Source organism: Emydura macquarii, unplaced genomic scaffold, assembly GCF_026122565.2.
Source record: "Emydura macquarii macquarii isolate MOO-44397 ecotype Brisbane River unplaced genomic scaffold, CSIRO-AGI_Emac_v2 contig_3249, whole genome shotgun sequence".
In the NCBI taxonomy this organism is placed as follows: domain Eukaryota; kingdom Metazoa; phylum Chordata; order Testudines; family Chelidae; genus Emydura; species Emydura macquarii.
In genome coordinates this window covers 42,580-61,535 of record NW_027133386.1, presented here as the reverse complement: position 1 = coordinate 61,535, position 18,956 = coordinate 42,580, and the positions used below count along the sequence as shown (strand labels likewise).

Below are 18,956 nucleotides of genomic sequence, written 5' to 3'. Positions count from 1 at the left end.
GGGCCTGTGTGAGTGAGGTCCTTGGGCAACACAGGTGCGGGGCCAGTCCCAGGCCATGCTCAGGTTACAGCCGCCCCTGGCCCCATGCCAGCCCGGCTGCTCTGACGCCCAGGCCAGAGGGATCCTGCCCCCAGCTTCACTGCCTTTCCCCACCCAGGCCCTGGGGAGCCGCTGCCCCCACTGACGCCCATCTCCCACGCTGGATGGGCTCTGGGTGGGTGGGGAAAGAAATGAGGGGCAGGGGGCCTTGACCCTGGGGCATGTGGGGATCAGGCGGCCAGGAGGCTGGGGAGGCAGCAGGCAGTGGGACATGGGCCTGGTTTAGTGGGGGGGTGCACAGCTGTGGGGTGGAGGAAGGGGTTGTGGGACGGGACCGTGGTGGCCCCATGAAGGGGGAGGGGAGGATCTGTGGGGCTGGGGCAGCCTAGTGGCCCCATGTGGGAGGCTGGGAGGGGAGGATCCCTGGGGCGCTGGCTGCAGGATGTAGTGCCAGGGGCTCATATTGTCCTGTTCCTGGCACCCCCAGGACGCCCCCCGGGCCCCTCTTGGGCAGGTGAGGGGAACAGCTTCCTGTACAGGCTCCAGACCCAGCTCTGGGGGGAGAGAAAAACGGGGGTGAGTGCCAGACAGACCACATGGGGAGGGAGACAGAGACAGACAGACAGTCGGGGGGCAGATGGACATGAAGGAGACAATGGGGGGGACTAGACAGACGGACAGATGCAGTGGAGGGGTGCCCCACTCGTGTGCTGGAGTGGGGCAGACAGACACACAGACAGACTGACGGGTGCCCAATGGGCATCCCCGCCACTGTACCTTGGCACCGGGGTCAGAGCGGGGTCGCCAGGTCGGGGTGTGTGTGGCCGTCTCTCTGACAAACAAATAAAACACCATTTGTGAAGCACCAGGGCCGCGGTGTGTGTGTGTGTGTGTGTGGGGGGGGGGGGGATGTGAAGCTAGGAGGCTCTGGGGGGGGAAGATCTAGGTGTGCAGCTAGGACAGGGAGATGGGGAGTAGCCCTTGGCCAGTGTGGAGGGTGTAGCTAGGGGCATAGGGGCAGAGCAGGAGTGGGGAGCTCCCCAGCCCCATGTGGGGAGAGGGTGGCAGAGAAGAGCAGCCTGGTCCTGAAATGGGGACCCCCTAGGCAGCTCCTCCTGAGAGCAAACCAGCCTGGCCCCCACCGTATCAGCAGCCCCGGGTGTGGGGCAGGGCGGCAGGGGGGTAATCGGCCTGTGGGGCAGGGCAGCCGGGGGCAGGGGCCTAACTGGCCACCCCGGCCGAACAGCTGTGCCCCCTGGAACCCAGAGCGCTGAGATGGGGATGGGTAATGGACAAAGACAGACAGACGCCTGCCCCACAGCCCCCACTGAGCCCCCCCCCCGTACTCACCGGCCGACGCTGCACTGGGGCAGAGCCCCCTGGTGACTCTGCCCCCCCGGGGGATGGCTCCCCCTGGGCCAGAGCGGCTCCTGGGCCAGTGGGGCTTTCGGATGCTGCAAGAGAAGCGGGGTGGGGGGGTGAGGCCCAGGGACCCACAGCTGGGCCCGGCCGCAGGGCATTGCTAGACATCCCCACAGCGACCGGGCTACTGCCCATGGAGCCGTGTGTCAGCAACTGGGACCAGCGCTGCCCCGGGAGCGCAGCGTGTGGCAGAGGCAGAGACCCTCGCATGTCCCCCCCCCCAGAGCCTCCAAGGCCAGCTGCCTCTTTGAACCAGTCCTGCCCCTCCAAATGCCGGGTGCCAGGCACGGGTATCCCTTCCTCCTGCAGCCTGCTGCCCTCCGACAGGGCTCCGGCGAGCCCCCCAGAGTCAGCCCCCCAGAGTCAGCCCCCCTGCAGCCCCGTGGGCTCACCGCGGGGGATGTGCTTAAAGTCCAGCTCCTGCTCTTCCTCCTCCAGGGCTCCCGGGAGTGAGCAGGCGCCAGGCGGGCGCCCCGCAGAAGGCACAGGGCTGGCGTTGCAGAAGAGGCTCAGGGGGGCAGGGCCGGGGCGGGGGGACGACGTGGCGGCCGGCGGGGAGCCTGGGGCCCCAGCCCAGGGGCTGAAGGATGAGACCGCCACTGAGGCACGGGTGCGGGCGGCTGCAGAGAGAGGGGGTGTGAGAGCACCAGGGGAAACACCCCCCAGGAGACACCCCACCACCCCCGCTGCGCCCAAAGACCCCCCCAGCCCCTCTGGGAGACTCCCTGCCCTGCCCTGCCCCCAGAGTGACCCCACGGCCCCCCCTTACCTCTGCCTGTGAGCAGGGTGTGCAGCCGGGCCTGGCCGGGTCCCTGGACACTGAGAAAGGGCTTGTCCACGATGCCCATGGAGCCCATCTCCTGCGCGCGCAGCTCTGGGGCGGGCACAGACGGACTGTCACAACGGGCCCAGCCTCCGACAATCCTCCCCCCCCCCACATCTCAGCAGGGCCATGCCCCCCATCCTCCCCTCACATGCCCCCCATCCCGTCCCATCAAGGGCCCTGTCCCCACGCCCTCTCCCTGTCCCCACCCCATCGCAGTGGGGGTTACCTGACGTGCCGGGGCCATGTATTCACCCCACACCCATCTCACTGCAGCCCCGGATCTCCGCCCACCTGCCCCCCGTCTTGTCCTGCCCCGCCCCCACGCCTACCCTTGCTGAGTGCAGCCTGTCGCCACAGAAGCTGGGCCACGGCGCTGGTCCACTGGTGCTTCACCTGGGGCGAGGCGGCCTGCAGCGTGTAGGCCTCACGCAGCTTGCGACGCCGGAACCACAGCTCGAAGCGCAGCCCGCTCTCGCCGATGTTCTCCGTCAGCCCCATGTCTGCTGTCTGGGGGCAGCATGGCCGGGAGGGGAAACACCTTGAAGGCCTGGTTACAGCACTGGGCCAGGGGAGCGGGTCCTATGGGGCAGGGTGAGGCGGGCTGGGGGTCCCATGGGGCGGGATAGGAGTGGCCCCATGGGACGGGGGAAGGGGTCCTGTTGAGTGGGGCAGGGCAGCATGATGCACCTTGAAGGCCTGGTTTCCAGTACTAAGGGAGAGGGTCCCATGGGGTGGGGCAGGAGGTGGCGTGGGGGCAGGATTCCATGGGGCGGGGCTGGGATTTGAAGGAAAACAATTGTCTGCTTGACCATAGTCACTCCATTTTAGTTCTTGGAGTGCTCTGCTGAAATCACCCCCCTTCTCTTTTCCCTTTTTAGTGCTTAATCTTCTGCCAGGGTCAGAGAAAGGGGCAAGGAGACAGCCAACTGGTTGTAATGAGTCACACAGCCTTGAGAGAGAGCCATCAGACAACTCGGATAGATAAGTAGAAATCTTCTGTTAACATGTTATCTGTTATGTATACCTTTATAAGTAGTAGAAATAGAAAAGTAGAAGCCAATAGCAATAGTAGTAATCATTTGAATATACCTATAAGCATCAAGAATTCATGCATATGTAATTTCTCTGTCTTGTTTGTGTAAATATGCAGAAGAGCATGCCTTCGGGGTCTCACACTGACCGCTTGCTGGGAAGTGTTTGACCTCTGCAGAAATAAAGTTTGGAGACTGCCCAGCTACCTGCGTGGATCTCTGTTCGGTGCAGGGTAATCGAACCTCAACTGGAACATTTTTCCAACAGATTCCATGGGGCGGGGCTTGGGCGGGGCTGGGGGCGGGGATTCCATGGGGCAGGGCAAGGCAGGGGGCGGGGATCCCATGGGGTGGGGCAGGAGGTGGCGTGGGGGTGGGATTCCATGGGGTGGGCTGGGATCCCATGGGGCGGGGCTGGGGATCCGTGGGGCAGGGCAGGGCAGGGGGCAGGGATCCCATGGGGTGGGGCAGGAGGTGGCATGGGGGCGGGATTCCATGGGGCGGGGCTGGGGATCCATGGGGCAGGGCAGCGCAGGGGGCGGGGATCCATGGGGTGGGGCAGGGCAAGGCAGGGGGCACGGATCCCATGGGGTGGGGCAGGAGGTGGCGTGGGGGTGGGATTCCATGGGGCGGGGCTGGGGATCCATGGGGCAGGGCAGCGCAGGGGGCGGGGATCCCATGAGGCTGGGATGGGGCAGCGCACCTTGAAGGCCTGCTTGCAGATGTAGAGCTCCAAGCCACCCTCGGGGCCCTTGCGCTTGCTGAAGAGCAGCAGCTGCTCGAAGAGGAAGACGTGCCGATGGCACTTCCGCCGCCCGCGCAGCACCAGGAACTCGTCCCGGTGCAGCAGCTGCCCCTGCGCCTCCAGCTCCAGCTGTGGGGAGAGCAGCTGCCGTGGGCAACAGCCAACGCCCCCCAGATGGAGCATGCAGGGAGAGCCCCCGGCCGCCCCAGGTAGGGACGAAAGGAGCAGTGCATGCTGGGAGAGCCCCCGGCCGCCCCCAGGTAGGGACGAAAGGAGCAGTGCATGGGACAGAGCAGTGGGGGAGAGCCCCCGGCCGCCCCCCAGGTAGGGACAGAGCAGTGCATGCTGGGAGAGCCCCGGCCGCCCCCAGGTAGGGACAGAGCAGTGCATGCTGGGAGAGCCCCCAGCCGCCCCCCCAGGTAGGGACGAACAGAGCAGTGCATGCTGGGAGAGCCCCCGGCCGCCCCCCAGGTAGGGACAAAAGGAGCAGTGCATGCTGGGAGAGCCCCCGGCCGCCCCCCAGGTAGGGACAAAAGGAGCAGTGCATGCTGGGAGAGCCCCCGGCCGCCCCCCAGGTAGGGACGAACAGAGCAGTGCATGCTGGGAGAGCCCCCGGCCGCCCCCCAGGTAGGGACGAAAGGAGCAATGCATGCTGGGAGAGCCCCTCTCCAGGTACGGACAGAGTTATGCATCCTGAGAGACCCCCCCTCTCATGGATGGAGCAATGCATGTTGGGAGGGCCCCCAACCACCCCTCCAGGTAGGGATGAAGCAGTGCATGCTGGGAGGGCTCCTGGGTGGAGCGGTGCCTGCTGGGCTGGCCCTTGCCTACGTCACTCACCTCACAGCCCCGGATCTGCTCCATGGCCAGCAGGTTCCTGCCGTGCTGCACCCGGGACTCCAGCAGCTGCTGGGCTGCCTGCAGAGCCTCGCGCTCCGGCGCCTGCTCCGGGTCCGTCTCCTGCAGCAGCTCCTCCAGGAAGTGCCCATAGCGCTCCAGCTGCTCCAGGGGCCTCTGCAGGGCATGTGCCAGCTCCGTGTCCTCCCAGGGACCCTGTAGGCTGCTCTGTGTGGGCTGCGGGGAGCAGAGGCGTTGAGCACGCAGCACATAAGCCAGGCTCCTGCACCATCACCATGGCCCCCAGAGCGAGGAAGAGAACCTACGAATCCTAGCTCCCAGCCGCCTGCTCCAACCACTAGGCAACACTCCCTTCCTAGAACGAGGGCTAGAATCCAGAAGTCCTGCCTCTCAGACCCCTCTCTCTAACCCACTAGACCCCACTCCCCTCCCACAGCTGGGGATAAGGACGTAAGAATGGCCACAGAGGGGGTCCCACCCATGGTCCATCTAGCCCAACATCCTGTCTTCTGACGGTCATCAGTGCCCGTCGTTTCCGAGGCAATGAACAGAACAGGGCAATTATTGAGTGATCCAGTCCCTCGCCCACTCCCAGCTTCCTCCAGTCAGAAGTTTAGGGATGCCAGGAGCATCGGATGGTGTCCCTGACCATCTTGGCTAATAGTCATTGATAGATAAGTTCATGGAGGATTGGCCAATTCTTTTTTTAACCCAGTTATATTTAGGCCTTCACAACATCCTCTGGCAATGAGTTCCACGGGTTGACTGTGCTGTGTGGAGAAGTGCTTTTTTGTTTGTTTTAAACCTGCTGCCTACTAATTTCATCAGGTGATCCCTAGTTCTTGTGTTATGTGAACAGACAAACAACATGTCCATATTCACTTTCTCCACACCAGTCATGATTGTATAGACCCCTAGCGTATTTCTCTCTCTTCTAAACTGAACAGGCTCAGTCTTTTTAATCTCTCCTCCTACGGAAGCTGTTCCATTCTCTTATTCATTTTTCTTGCCCTTCGCTGTACCTTTTCCATTCCAATATATCTTTTCTGAGCTGGGGTGATCAGAACTGCAGGCATTATTCCAGGTGGGGGTGTGGCAGGGAGTTATATAGTGACCTTATGATATTTTCTATCCCTTTCCTAATGGTTCCTGACACTCTGTTAGCTTTTGACTGCCACTGCACACTGAGGGCATGTTTTCAGAGAACTATCCACAATGACGCCGAGGCTTTTCTTGAATGCCAATAGCTAATTCAGACCCCACTGTTTTGTATGTACTGTTGGCATCATTTTTCCAGTGTGCGTTACTTTGCATTTATCAGCATTGCATTTCATCTGCCATTTTGTTGCCCAGTCACCCAGTTTTGTGAGATCCCCTCTGTAACGCTTGGCAGGCAGCTTTGATCTAGAGTAATTTAGTATCATCTGCAAACTTTGCCATCTCACGGTTTACCCCCGTTTTCCAGATCATTAGGAACATGTTGAACGGCACTGGGCCCAGTACAAACTCTGAGGGGACACTGCTTTTTGCCTCTTTCCCCTGTGAAAACTGACCCTTTTTCCTACCCTTTCTTATCTTTTTAGCTGTTACAGGCCCAGGAGAGGACCCCTCCCTCTTATCCCGTGACAGCTCACTTGGCTTAAAAGCCTGTGGTGAAGGACCTTGCTAAAGGCTTCCTGGAAGTCCAAGTTACACTAGATCCACCGGATCACCCTTCCCCATGTTTGTGGCCCCTCTCAGATCATTCTAATAGATTGGTGAGGCAGCATTTCCCTTTACAAAAGCCATCTTGACTCTTTCCCAACCGATGGCGTTCATCAATGTGTCGTATAATTCTGTTCTGACTGCAATCATCCACGGGCCCCGCCGACTGTCTGGAACTCTCCCTGCTTCTGATGCATGGAAACCAAGATTTGCTCTTAGTTTGTGAGTCTTTTGCTCTTCAAATTGCTTTTTGGCCGGCCCAATTATACTTTTACAGTCAACACGATAGACCCCAGGAGCCTTGACTCCCAACCCTGCCTGCTCTAACCACTAAACACCACTCCCCACCCAGCGCTCCGAGCCTCCACACAGGCACAGCCAAGCAAGACACACCGTACCTTGCCGGCAGCTTGCTGAGAGGCCAGTGCGGCGTCGAGCTTCTGCCGGTTCTTCACGTAGAGGGCGTAGAGACTGAACTGGTCCGCCTGGCAGAGAGAGAGACAGGGAACTCAGAGCCGACTCCAGATTCACCACCTCCCCACAGGGCAGGGGACACACAGGGAGCTGCAGAACGCCACGGCCAATGCACTCAGATCAGGAGCCCAGGGCAGATGGGCCGTGGGCTCCTACAGGGCTCTGCTGGCCTCCCGAAGAGACCACGGGGTGCCGGTGACCAGCACTCATGCACCGGCTGTGCGGAGGTGCCTGGGATAGTGGTGGTTCTGGGAGGAGGGGGGTCCCAGGTGCGTCTCTGGCCTGACACTCACATATCGCAGGAAGCAGCCCCCTGCACGGAGGGGGTGGCTGGCGCAGCCCTGCAGCTCCTTCAGGAAGTATGTGCGATGGAAGCCCAGCAGCTGGTCACGGGTGGTCTCCAGGGCACTGCACTCCTCTCTCAGCTTGGGGGGCAGATCCGGGCACTCAGACACCAGGGGCAGCGACTCAGCCAGGCAGCCCAGATACTCCTGCTCCGAGGCGATCAGCTCGGCCACCAGCCGCTGCTGGGCGCTGGGCAGGAGAGGGGACAGGCATCAGCGAGGGATCAGCTGATGAGCGCCCCTCGCTAGGACCCCCTACCACATGTCGCCCATGAGCCACCCAGCCCAGTGCCACCTTCACGCCCCGAGCACCGATGGGCTCCACATGGTTCGTCCCACGCCCCAGTCTGATGATCTGCCCTGCAGACCAGTGCCCATCCCACACCGACAGGACCCCCCACCGCCTACCAAGAAGTGGTGCCAGGGTGTGCTGGTCTCAGACAGGGGCAATGATCCCCCCGTGTGTGTGTGTGTGTGTGTGTTGTGTGTACACACACCTGCTCCGGTACAAATAATCCTCCTCCCCATCGACTCACCCCAGGCGGCGTTTCCGCTCCGTGCTGGGTGTGCTGCCCCATGGCGCCTCAGCTCTCCGGGCAGCGCTGCGGATCAGCATCACGTGCTCCCGGGGCGAGCAGGTCCGGTCCACCACCTCCCGGCTGCTCACCTCCAGCCCACGGATGAGGACGCCCGGGGGGGGAGTGCCAGGGCCGGGCTCGCTCACTGCCCTCTGTGTGCTGGGGTTGCCCATGGGTGGGGGCTGGCAGGGGGCTGGCAGAGGCAGCGTGGGTGCCTGGAAGGAGGCAGCAGGAGGGGTGCTGGTGGGAGGGGATCTCTGCTCTTCGTCGCTGTTCCCCAGGGAGTCCCTGGGGGGCGCCGCGCCCAGGCCAGGGGAGAGGCTGCCAGGCAGGGGCAGCAGGCAGCTCATGCTGCGGGAGGAGCCCACGCCAGTACCCAGGCCCCGCCCCGGGCGCTGGGGTGAGCGGGAGGCGCTGGTGCTGTCAGCCCGGCGTCGGGGCGGGGCCCTGGCCTGCAGCGCCACTTCCAGCCGCCTCTGCAAGAGGCGCCCCAGTTCCTGGCAGCGCGCCCGGCAGCGCGCCAACTCCCGCAGCGCCTGGGGGCTCTGCGCCGCCAGCCCACGCATCTCCTGGAAGGCGCCGTCCGAGATCTCGCCGTGCTGCTGGCAGTACTGGCCCAGCGTCCCCAGCACCACCTCTGGCCCTGCGCTGTCCTCAAGGGCTGCCAGGTGCCGGACGCCCTCCAGAGCCCAGTCCTGAGCCTGCAGGGGAGAACAGGAGCCGGGGGGTCAGAACGATGCAGGCCCCGGCAGACAGGGAGCCGGGGGATCTGGCAGCTGCAGGATGCGGGAGATGGGGGGACGCGGGAGATGGGGGGACGCAGGCCATGGGGGGACGCGGGCCATGGGGGGACGCGGGCCTGGAAACGGGCAGGAATGACAAACGGATAAAGGAGCCAACCCCGCATCAATGGAGTGACGCTGCCCTGGGGCATCCGCACCCGCCTGTGGTACAAAGAGCGGGGCTGGGTGGCCTCTGATGTGGGGTCGCTCCCCCTGCAGGAACACCCCAGGGCTGACGAAAGCTGAATGTCAGAGGGGAAAGGAGGCACTGAGGCAGGCAGGCAGGCAGGCAGGCAGGCAGGCAGACAGACAGAGGGAGCACGCCTCAGTGGCAGGCACCTGTCTCAGGAAGCGGTGCAGCCGCAGGGCATTGTGCACGGCATGGGCACAGCTCTCCAGCCGGCGCTCGAAGCTCTGCAGGTGCCGCCCCTCAGCCGCCAGGTCCCCGTCACCGGCCAGATGCAGAGCCTCACGGCCCCGGGCCAGCCACTCCTGGGAGACACGGAGAAGCCCGGGCAGTGCGGTCCCTGGCCGTGGAGCCGGGCCGCAGGAGACGCCTGCCGGCACAGACTGCCCTGCAGAGAGGACGCCCTCCCGGTACAGCGTGCTCCACAGACACAGCCCCCCCCATCTGCAGCGCCCCACAGACCCCCTACCCCCCCTCGGTATGGGGCGCCCCACAGACCCCCACCCTCAGTACAGGGCGCCCCACAGACCCCCTGCCCCCCTCCTCAGCATGGCACAGACCCACTACCCCCCACCTCAGTATGACACACCCCACAGACCCACTGCCCCCCCATATGGTGCTCAGCAGGCAGTTCCCCCCCAGTATGCAGAAACCGCAGCCCACACGCTTTCCCTCAGGGGTCCAGCCCTCCACAATGTCCATGCAGGTCCCTCCCTGCCGCCGTGCAGCGGGGGCAGCCGGGGAGGGGTCTCACCTTGGCCAGGGTGTGAAAAGCTTCAAACTTCACCAGCGTCTCCTCCACGGTCAACAGCGAGTCCCCCAGCCCCAGGGGGGTGAATTCTGCCAGCGCCTGCTCCCCGTCGCCAGCCAGCCAGTCCATCACCTGCCGGGACAGAGTCACGTCTAGGCAGGGCCGGGTCACGTGAGGGCAGTCAGAGAGACAGGCATGGAGGGGCGGGGGGGTCAGTGCCCCAGGCACGCTCTGGGGACGAGGGCAGAGTGCTGGGCACAGGGGTGGGGGAGGTATCCAAGTGCGTGGGGCAGGGGTCACTGTGTGCAACACCTATGGGGGCTGTCAGGTGTGGGGGGGGGGTCTGCACATAGCAGTACAGGTGTGGGGAGGGCTCAGTGCATGGGTATGAGGTACAGGGGGGTGAGGGATCAGCGCCTAGCACGTACGGGCGGTGTCAGGGGTGGGGGATGGGAGTCAGCGCCTAGCAGATACAGGGGTGCCAGTGCCCTGAGCAGGGGGTGGGGAGAAAGGCCAGCCCCCCCCAGTACACACTTCTCAATGTGCTGCAAGAACCAGCGGTGCTTTAGGTGGGGCAGGGTGTTGTGGGGCAGTGAACGGGCTGGGGTCTAAGACCAGCTCAGTGTGCTGCAAGAACCAGGGGTGTTTTAGGGGAGGTGTGGGGCGGAGAGGGCAGGTCGCATGGGGAGTTAACAGAGGGGTCTCACCTGTGTCATCTGCCGGAGGCCCCTCTCCTGCTCCAGCTGCCCCAGGCGCTGGTTGCTGAGCTGCACCAGCCTGTGAATGGCGTCGTCCACCTCCTGATACAAGCCGGCAGCCCTGGCGGCCTGGGCACTGGGGCCAGGAACGGGAGTCAGCCCCTGCCCCACACGCCAGCCCCTGGGTTCCCACAGCCCCCTACACAGCCGAACCCATGTCGGCCCAGCCACCACCACGCTGCCAACTCCATCTACCCAGCGCCCTGCCCTGCCCGGCCCAGCCCCCCCCCACCACCTACGTCTCCCCAGCCCCGCTTGCCGCCCCAGCTCTGCTGGGCACTGGGGCCAGGAAAGAACACGTCAGTCCCTGCCCCTCACATCACCGCCCCACCAGCCCTACAGCCACCCCGGCCCCCACCATGCCCTGCTGCACCCAGGCCAGCATGCATAGAAGGGGAGCAGAGACTATCCCGCCCACCCACGAACAGGCAACTCCTGCACATGCTGCCCCCCCGCGTAGGTGGGGTGGGATGAGGTGGGGCGACTGGAGGCAGGGCTGTCCCCTGTGTAGGGGCCCAATCCTCTCCCAGTGTGTGGCCTGATCACCTCGCCCCTCCCCTCCCCTCCTGTCTGGGACAGGGATCACCTGCGGGTCCCTGCGGGGGGCAGTCGAGCCAGCAGGGCCCCCCCGCTGCTCTGCAACTCCAGCAGCCGTGGGTCTGACAGCAGCTTCTGCATGGCAGCCTGGTGCCCAGAGATCCAAGCAGAGAGCGCCTGCAGGGATACAACAGTGAGCAACACAACACACCCTGCCCAGCCGGCCCAGCCTAGAGCCCCTGTCCAGAGCCCCCGGCCCAGCTGACCCGGCCCAGCCTAGAGCCCCCGGCCCAGCCCAGAGCCCCCTGTCCAGAGCCCCCAGCCCAGACGACCCGGCCCAGCCCAGAGCCCCCGGCCCAGACGACCCGGCCCAGCCCAGCGCCCCCGGCCCAGAGCCCCCGGCCCAGCCGACCTGGCCCAGCCCAGAGCCCCCTGCCAGACGACCCAGCCCAGCCCAGCGCCCCCAGCCCAGAGCCCCCAGCCCAGCCGACCTGGCCCAGCCCAGAGCCCCCAGCCCAGACGACCCAGCCCAGCCCAGAGCCCCCTGCCAGACGACCCAGCCCAGCCCAGCGCCCCCGGCCCAGAGCCCCCCGCCCAGCCGACCTGGCCCAGCCCAGAGCCCCCGGCCCAGCCGACCCGGCCCAGCCCAGAGCCCCCGGCCCAGCCGACCTGGCCCAGCCCAGAGCTCCCAGCCCAGACGACCCGGCCCAGCCCAGAGCCCCCTGCCAGACGACCCAGCCCAGCCCAGCCCAGCCCAGAGCCCCCGGCCCAGCCGACCCGGCCCAGCCCAGAGCCCCCACCCAGTTCAGTGCAGAGGCCCCTGCAGGGAGTTCAGGGGGGGCAAGGGAGCCATGAGAGGAGGACCAGGGGAGCCTGGGGAGGTGCATGTGAGTACAGGCTGGCAGGAGAACAGTGGGAGCAGGAGAGCTGCAGAGGGGCTCGGGGGTCAGGAGATTCACAGGGGCAGGAGCCACTGGAAGGCCAGGGGGCACTGAGCTGCAAGGGGGCCCAGGAGGCGAGTGAGCCGCAAGGGGGCTGCAGGGGGGTGTCACGTACCTGGTCGCTCTGAGCTGATCCCAACGCCTCTAGCCCGGCGCTGGCCGCCTGCACCGACAGTATCACGCCCCGGCAGAGCCTGCAGAGCTGCTCCAGCGCCTGAGGGGAGAGGCAGGGCAGGACGGGCAGCAGGGGCACAGCCGGGCGCACACCAGGATGGGGGCCTGGGGCTCAGACAGGGGAGCTGTGGAGGGCCATGCAGCACCCCGGTTATGTGCGGGGGGTAAGATGGGGTGCTGCAGGCTGTGGGGCTATGGAGGTGTTGGGGTGCTGCTGGAAGTACTGAGGGATTATGGGGGGGGTCTCTTCTCTCTCTCACCTGGCACGTCTCTACCCACTGGGGCTGCGAGTGCTGCAGGGTCCCCCCCAGAGCTGGCTGCAGCTGCTCAGGGTCCACGAAGTTGGGCAGGTCGCCTGGAGAGAGCACGAGTGCTTCCTGGGGGAGGGAGCAGGGTGTCACCAAGCAGGGAACCCCCCCCGCTACCCCCTCAGCCCGGGGGCAAAACTCGGCCACCCCTCTGCTCCTGGGCAAGGAACACTTCCCATTGTCTGTCCGTCCATTCAGGGAACCCCCCCACACACACACACTCCCACACACTCCCAGCCCCAAGAACAAGGAACCCCCCCCCCCCCCCCCCGCACACACTCCCCGCCACCAGGACCTGGAACCCCCCCCCCGCACACACACACTCCCAGCCCCAAGAACAAGGAACCCCCCCCCCCCCCCACACACACTCTCTGTCCCCCAGCACATTCACTGTGCTTCCTACCCCACCCCGACCCCCCTACCTGAGCAAGCGGCAGCCCCTTGGTGCTCTCTGGTGAGGCCAGCACCAGCAGGCGGCTCACAGGAGCTGGCGACTCCTCCTGCAGGGCAAGAAGACATCAGGCTGCCGCTCCAGCGCCGGGGCAGCAGGAGGGAGTCTGGGCGCAGGCGGAGGGCACAGGTGTGATGTGCGGTCCCTGCAGGGCTGGCAGCAAGGTGGGAGTGGCTGTGCACAGACGGTGGAGACATGCGGGATGGGCATTGCAGGGGAGCAGCGGGATACCAAGTGGGGGCAGGCCAGGAGGGGGTGGTCCTTGCAGGGGAAGCAGAGCTGGGCAGCTGTGTGGGGGTCTCGCAGAGCTGCGGGGGGAAGGGGGGCAGAGGAGGGCTCTGCGGAGGGGGTAGGGGTGCAGTGCTGAGGGCTGGGGGGCAGAGGCAAGACCTGAACCAGGGAAGAGTTGGGGGGCAGGAAGGGGGTTGTGCAGGTGGGGGGAGCAGTGCTGGGGATCTGTGTGGGTGGTACCTGCAGTTCTTGCAGGGCTGGCAGCAGTGCAGGGGGGTTGGGTGGCAGGGCCCCCCCTTGCTGCAGATCCAGCAGCACCGTCAGCCCCAGCTCCTGCTGCTCCTTCCTACAGGGGAGAGGACAGGGAGGGGTTAATGGGGTGACAGCTCTCACGCCCCCCCCAAGGATGAGGGAGAAGACACGGGGAGGTGTGCGGGATGGGGGTCAGAGGCGGTTCTGGGGTTGGTGTCGGAGGTGATGCCTGGAGTGGGGGGACAGGGTGTGAGACGGGCTGGGGGGCATGAGAGGGGGTGTGGGCAGGAGACAGTGTAGAGGGAAGACGTGAGGGGACGTGAGAGGACGGGGGTCCCCCCAGCACTGGCATTACCTGAGCAGCGAAAGCAGGTATCTCAGGGCCTGGCTCAGCTCCCCCTGGGCCCGGGCCAGCCCCCCTGGGGGCTGCGGGGTGACGGTCACCAGGGCCCTTCCCGTCCGGTCTACTCCGCCTGCGGGGACGAGGCCAGGGTGAAGGAGGCCGTGCGCCTCGCAGGGCCCATGACAAGCCCTGGAGCAGGCAGAGGGAGGGCAGCTGTGGGGCAGCTCTGCTCTGCGCCTCCCCAGATTCGGCCAGGCAGGAGCAATGTGAGGGCCTCCTGCGCTGGAGACGAGCTGGCAGGTTGCAGAAGGGGGCAGAACTGAGGGTATCTGTGGAGTCTCTCTCCTGCCCCGCAGTGCCCAGTGAACTCAGCCGCCGTACCCCAGGGCATGGCATTAACCCCACCCCATCTGTCCCCCTGGGAGATGCCCAGCTGTAGAAAACACCTGCCCCAGACCCCTGCCTTAAACCCAGGAGCAGCCTTTCCCTCCGGTAGCCCCTGCCTCGGCCACCTGCCGTGTGGGGCACTGGGGACGGGGCCATGCACAGCACAGTGGGACACACAGGGCTGGCACGTCCGGCTTAGTTGCCCCAGCAGCTCAGGGCTGAGCCCTGGCTCTGATCCCTGCCCCCAGGCTGCACTCACATTACCACACCTACCCGTAAAGGAGGGTCTGAGCCCATGCTCATGGGGAAGGGTAGAGAGACAACTCAGGGCCGCCCAGCCAAGGGGCCCCAGGTCGCTAGGGCACCTTCTCCCCAAAACCAAAGCGGTTCCTTCCCACGACCTGGCAGCTCCCAGCCAGCGCCCTCTCTGCTAGGCCACGCTGTCAGGGCTGGGCTTTGCTCCTGGAAACCAGATTTATGCAGGCATCTCCCTCAGTGCGCTCGGGCAGACAGAGCACCAGGCTCCAGGTGGAGGAGAGGGGTGCCCGCACCAAGGGTCAGGAGGGACCGGAGGGTGGGAGGGCGTGCTGCTACACCCGGCTCAGGGGTGCCAGCCTCCCCCCACATCCAGGAGCCTGGCAGCGAAGCAGCACAGGCGTCGGCACACTCACCTGTCAGCTGGAAGATGCCTGAGCGCAGGAGCTCCCAGTCCACATCTCGTCCCAGTGGGGCCACGGTGGGGGGCAGAGGTTCCAGGGGCAAAGCACCCTCCACAAAGGGCGCTGCTCCGGCTACAACGGTCTCCGTCGCCTCCGGGGATCTGGGGGCAGCCTCTTCCCGTGCGCCAGCAGGGACCACGGCCTCGGCTGGGCTGGCTGGGAGGGCCTCCGGCCTGGGGCAGTCAGCCCGAATCTCCTCCTCTTGGCTGGGGGGGACGCCCCCCTCTCCCAGGGTGGGGGCAACAGGGAGTCCGGTGCCAGAGGGGCTGCCCCCCTCTTTGCTGCTGGGGGAGACGCCCCCCTCTCTTGGGGTGGGGGCAACAGGGAGTCCGGTGCCAGAGGGGCTGCCCCCCTCTTTGCTGCTGGGGGAGACGCCCCCCTCTCCTAGTGTGGGGGAAATGACCCCTTCTGTTGTGCCCGCCTCCTGGTCTTTGTTGTCGGCAAGCGTCCCCTCCTCCTGGCTCGCAGGGACACCCCCCTCTTTGTTGCCAGCTGAGGCGCCCCCCACTTCTGCCCCAGGGGACCCCAGCTCCTTCCAGCCTCTCCCTCCTGCCTTTCGCCTCCTGCGGTTGCCCTTGGCAGCTCGATGCAGCAGCCCTGGAGCACAGCTGCCCATAGCCCCTGCCTGGGGACTAGTCGTGGCCCCGGGCGGCTCTGCCCTGGCTGGCCTCGCATCAGTGTCAGCATCGGGAGTCTCATGCTGGGCGCTCTGGCTCCGTTCCTGCTGCCCGGGGCTAGGCCCTACAGCTGGCCAGGCTGCCTGTCCCCTGCCCTCACTCAGCCCCTGCACCTCAGCCGCAGGCCTGGCAGCACTGGGGGGAGAGATGCCTGGGGGGCCCGGGTCCCTGCCCTGTTGTTCCTCCTCAGGGCTGGGATCCGCTCTCCGCTGCTGCTCCCTGGGGTCCTCCCCGGGGCTGGGATCCCCTTCCCGCTGCCCTTCCCTGGGATCCCCAGAGTCAGGCCCCTCCTTGCCCCTGCTCTGTGCTGCCGCTTTGTGTGCAGGGCCCCCCCGATCCTGCCCATCCCCCTGGCTGACCCTCTGCCCTCCAACCTCCCCACATGACCTCGGCAGGTCCCAGCCCTGGAGGAGCCCCGCTCGGCAGGGGTCAGTCCCTGGCCACCCCCCTTCCCAGGTCCTGCGGGCTCGGCTCCTGGGCAGCGTCTCCTCCCGGCTGGGTTTGGGGTGCAGCCAAGCACGGTGACGCCGATTGCGGCCCTTGCCCTGGCCCTTGCGGGCAGGCAGGGTGCGGCTCTGGGAACTGGGGGACAGCGGGGCTGGGGGGACATCCCGCCGGGGCGGGCTGATCTCCAGGAGCTGCACGTAGTCCCCCTCCAGGCCCCCACCCTCTGCCTCCTGGCTCTCTCCACCCGAGTGGCGGCCATCCCCGGGGCTGCGCGCCCCCAGCACCTCGGGGCCGGGGCCCAGCAGACAGCGCTGCCCCACCATGAAGTCGCCCTGGTGCATGAACTGAGGGCAGATGAGCTCAGTCCAGGGAAGGCACAGCACCCGCTCCTCAGCCACCAGCAGGCAGCGCTCCAGCCGGCCAGCCGGCCGGTCCTTGTTGATGCCGTTCAGCCACTCGGCAGTGAAGAGGAACGGGTAGGTGTCAGGAGGCACCGGCAGCTCCTGCACGCTGCGCCCGTCTGGTGACAGGCACTTGATCACCAGGCGGGGGGCACGGGACAGGTACGGGGCCACCTGCAGGTAGAAGTCACCAGGGCACAGCTGCTGCCAGGGCAGGGAGCTGAGCTGCACCACCACCTTCTCACGCAGGCAGAGTGGCCAGCCCTCGTGGCAGAATACGAACCCGCGGTACTGGGACTGCGGGGGAAAGAGACAGAGTCAGGGGCAGCACAGCCCGGGGCACCAGGTCCTGCGCCTGCAAGGCCAGGCGGACTCCTCCGCGGGCCAGGCCCGTAGCCCCACGCGCCCTCCTCCGCGGGCCAGGCCCGTAGCCCCACGCTCCCTCCTCCGCGGGCCAGGCCCGTAGCCCCACGCTCCCTCCTCCGCGGGCCAGGCCCGTAGCCCCACGCTCCCTCCTCCGCGGGCCAGGCCCGTAGCCCCACGCTCCCTCCTCCGCGGGCCAGGCCCGTAGCCCCACGCTCCCTCCTCCGCGGGCCAGGCCAGACACACATCTTTGCACACACTGGGCCAGACACATGCATGGATGGACAGATGGAAGGACAGACAGACTCACACAGGCCTCCTGCTGAATGCGTGCCAGGATGTGCTTGGCGGGGATGAGGAACTCAATCGTGTAGCGCAGGGCATCCTCCCGGTATGTCCGCTCCACCACCTCGAACACCTGCCCCAGCAGTGTGGGCGCCGTGGCCGCGAAGGGCGGGTACAGAGCTGAGAGCGTGTTCTGCACACAATCCTCCACTGGCTCGGACTCCTGCCACGAAGAAGGGCACAGCCCTGCTCTAAAGACTAGACCTGCTCTAAAGACAGACTGCTCTCCACTCCCCAGCCAGGAGCAGACTCGAACCCAGGAGTCCTCCTCCCAGCCCTTGCCCGGCTGAGGCCCTGAGGCGTAGGATGGCGCTGTGCAGCACAGCTCCTGTTATGGGCCGGGGCCTGGCCATGCAGGGGTGCCCAGCCCTGTCCCAGCCCGCAGGCAGCGTGAGCACAGCTGGGCTGGGCTGGGGCCTGGACACAGGCCCCCACACCAGCTGCAAAGCATTAACAGCGCTGAGCTCATTGCTTCCGCAGCACACAAGCCAGGAAACAGCCACGGGGGGGGGGGGGGGTGTGTCTAGACTCTGCTCCCTCACACCCCACCAGCTGGCACCAGCACTGGCGCCCAGCATGGGCGGGGACCAGCCCTCACCAGGCAGCCCAATTCAGGGCAGGCACTGGTGAGTGTGGGGGACGAGCCCTGGCCATCTACCCCCATAGCCCATACCCAGCTCAGGGCATGACGTCCCCCTGCGAGGCATTACCCAGCCCCCTGCTCCCCACAATGCTGGCAACTAGTGGGGCAATGGGGGAAGTGGAGAGGGAAGTCTCTACTGTGGGGACAGACAGCGACACAAGACATCCCAGCCATGCGAGCTTCCTTGGGACAGTGCCCAGCTGGGAACGCCAGGCTCTGCGAGCGTCCCCCACGCCGTGCCCAAACGGGGACCCCTGTGCCCCAAGTGTCCTGCAACCAGGCCCAGCCAGCATCTCCGTGACCTTCCTCAGGAGAGTGCCCAGCACAGGGCCCTGTGCTCTGATGTGCCCCGGGGCCGGGCCCAGCCCGGGACCCCTGGCCCATGAGGCAGTGGGATACCTGCCGCCCAACCCCTGCCGGGGCGACTTGGTATGAGACCCACAGACCTGCCCTGTCCCGTGCCCCCCTCCATCTCCGGCACAAAGCAGGTCCCCAGGGCGTCTCCCCTCCCAGCCCCCCACATTCCCAGCGTGTGGGTGGGCGGAAGGATACTTGCGGAACGCAGTGAAATCCTGGAAAAGCGATGGCGGGCGGGTGGATGGGGACACCAGGGGAGCCCTGGCCAGCGGAAAGGGGTGGACGGGGGGCACCTGGTGGCCGGGCTGGGAGGGTCATGGGGAACCCTGGTGGGATGGATGGGGAGTACCCGGGGACCCTGGCCGGGCGGGGGCGGGGGCTGGAGCGCGGCACCCGGGGAGCCCTGGCCGGGACGGACGCTGCCGATACTGACCATGGCGCGCCGTGCGCTCGCCTTGCTCCGGCTCAGGCTGCGCCACTGCTCCCGGTCCCGGTGCCGGTGCCCGGCGCTGGGGCTCGGCCCCCCATAGGCCGCGAGGCTCGGTCCCGCTAGGCGCCTCCGGCCATGGGGCTGGACTAGGGCCGCTCACGCAGAACGGGGCCCCGCCAAGGGGGACGCGGAGACGCAGGCGGCGCCGGGCGGTGTCGGGCAGCGGCGCCGAGCCCCGCGCCACCGGGGCGTGCCCAGATCGGGACCCTTCCAGCGCTGCGCCCTCCCCCAGAAAACCCGCCCCCTCGCCACGTCCAGCGGACCTGCCCATGGCCCCGGCAAGGGACACCCCCGCCTCTGCTGGGACCCTCCAGTCCTGCCCCCATCGGGAGCCCCTTGTGCTCCCTGCCTCGGACACCCCTAACCAGGAACCCCTGGCCCTGGCTCCGCC

At 66.2% G+C, this 18,956-nt stretch overlaps 1 protein-coding gene across 1 annotated transcript; it reads right to left on the bottom strand.

Moving 5' to 3' along the window:
* Positions 1-27: 27 nt before the first annotated feature.
* Positions 28-18,656, bottom strand: ARHGEF40 (Rho guanine nucleotide exchange factor 40). The gene is made up of 23 exons (XM_067532202.1): positions 18,509-18,656; positions 17,041-17,238; positions 14,795-16,664; positions 13,749-13,866; positions 13,382-13,487; positions 12,882-12,959; positions 12,412-12,528; positions 12,093-12,191; positions 11,086-11,213; positions 10,449-10,575; positions 9,745-9,873; positions 9,143-9,295; positions 7,980-8,722; positions 7,393-7,633; positions 7,024-7,110; positions 4,904-5,137; positions 4,022-4,192; positions 2,617-2,794; positions 2,231-2,335; positions 1,854-2,081; positions 1,390-1,493; positions 817-871; positions 28-593 (listed from the first exon to the last, which is right to left on the bottom strand). The coding sequence occupies exons 1-22, from the start codon at positions 18,509-18,511 to the stop codon at positions 830-832; spliced, it is 5,259 nt and encodes a 1,752-aa protein (XP_067388303.1). The 5' UTR covers positions 18,512-18,656; the 3' UTR covers positions 28-593; positions 817-829.
* Between the last annotated feature and the right edge of the window lie 300 nt (positions 18,657-18,956).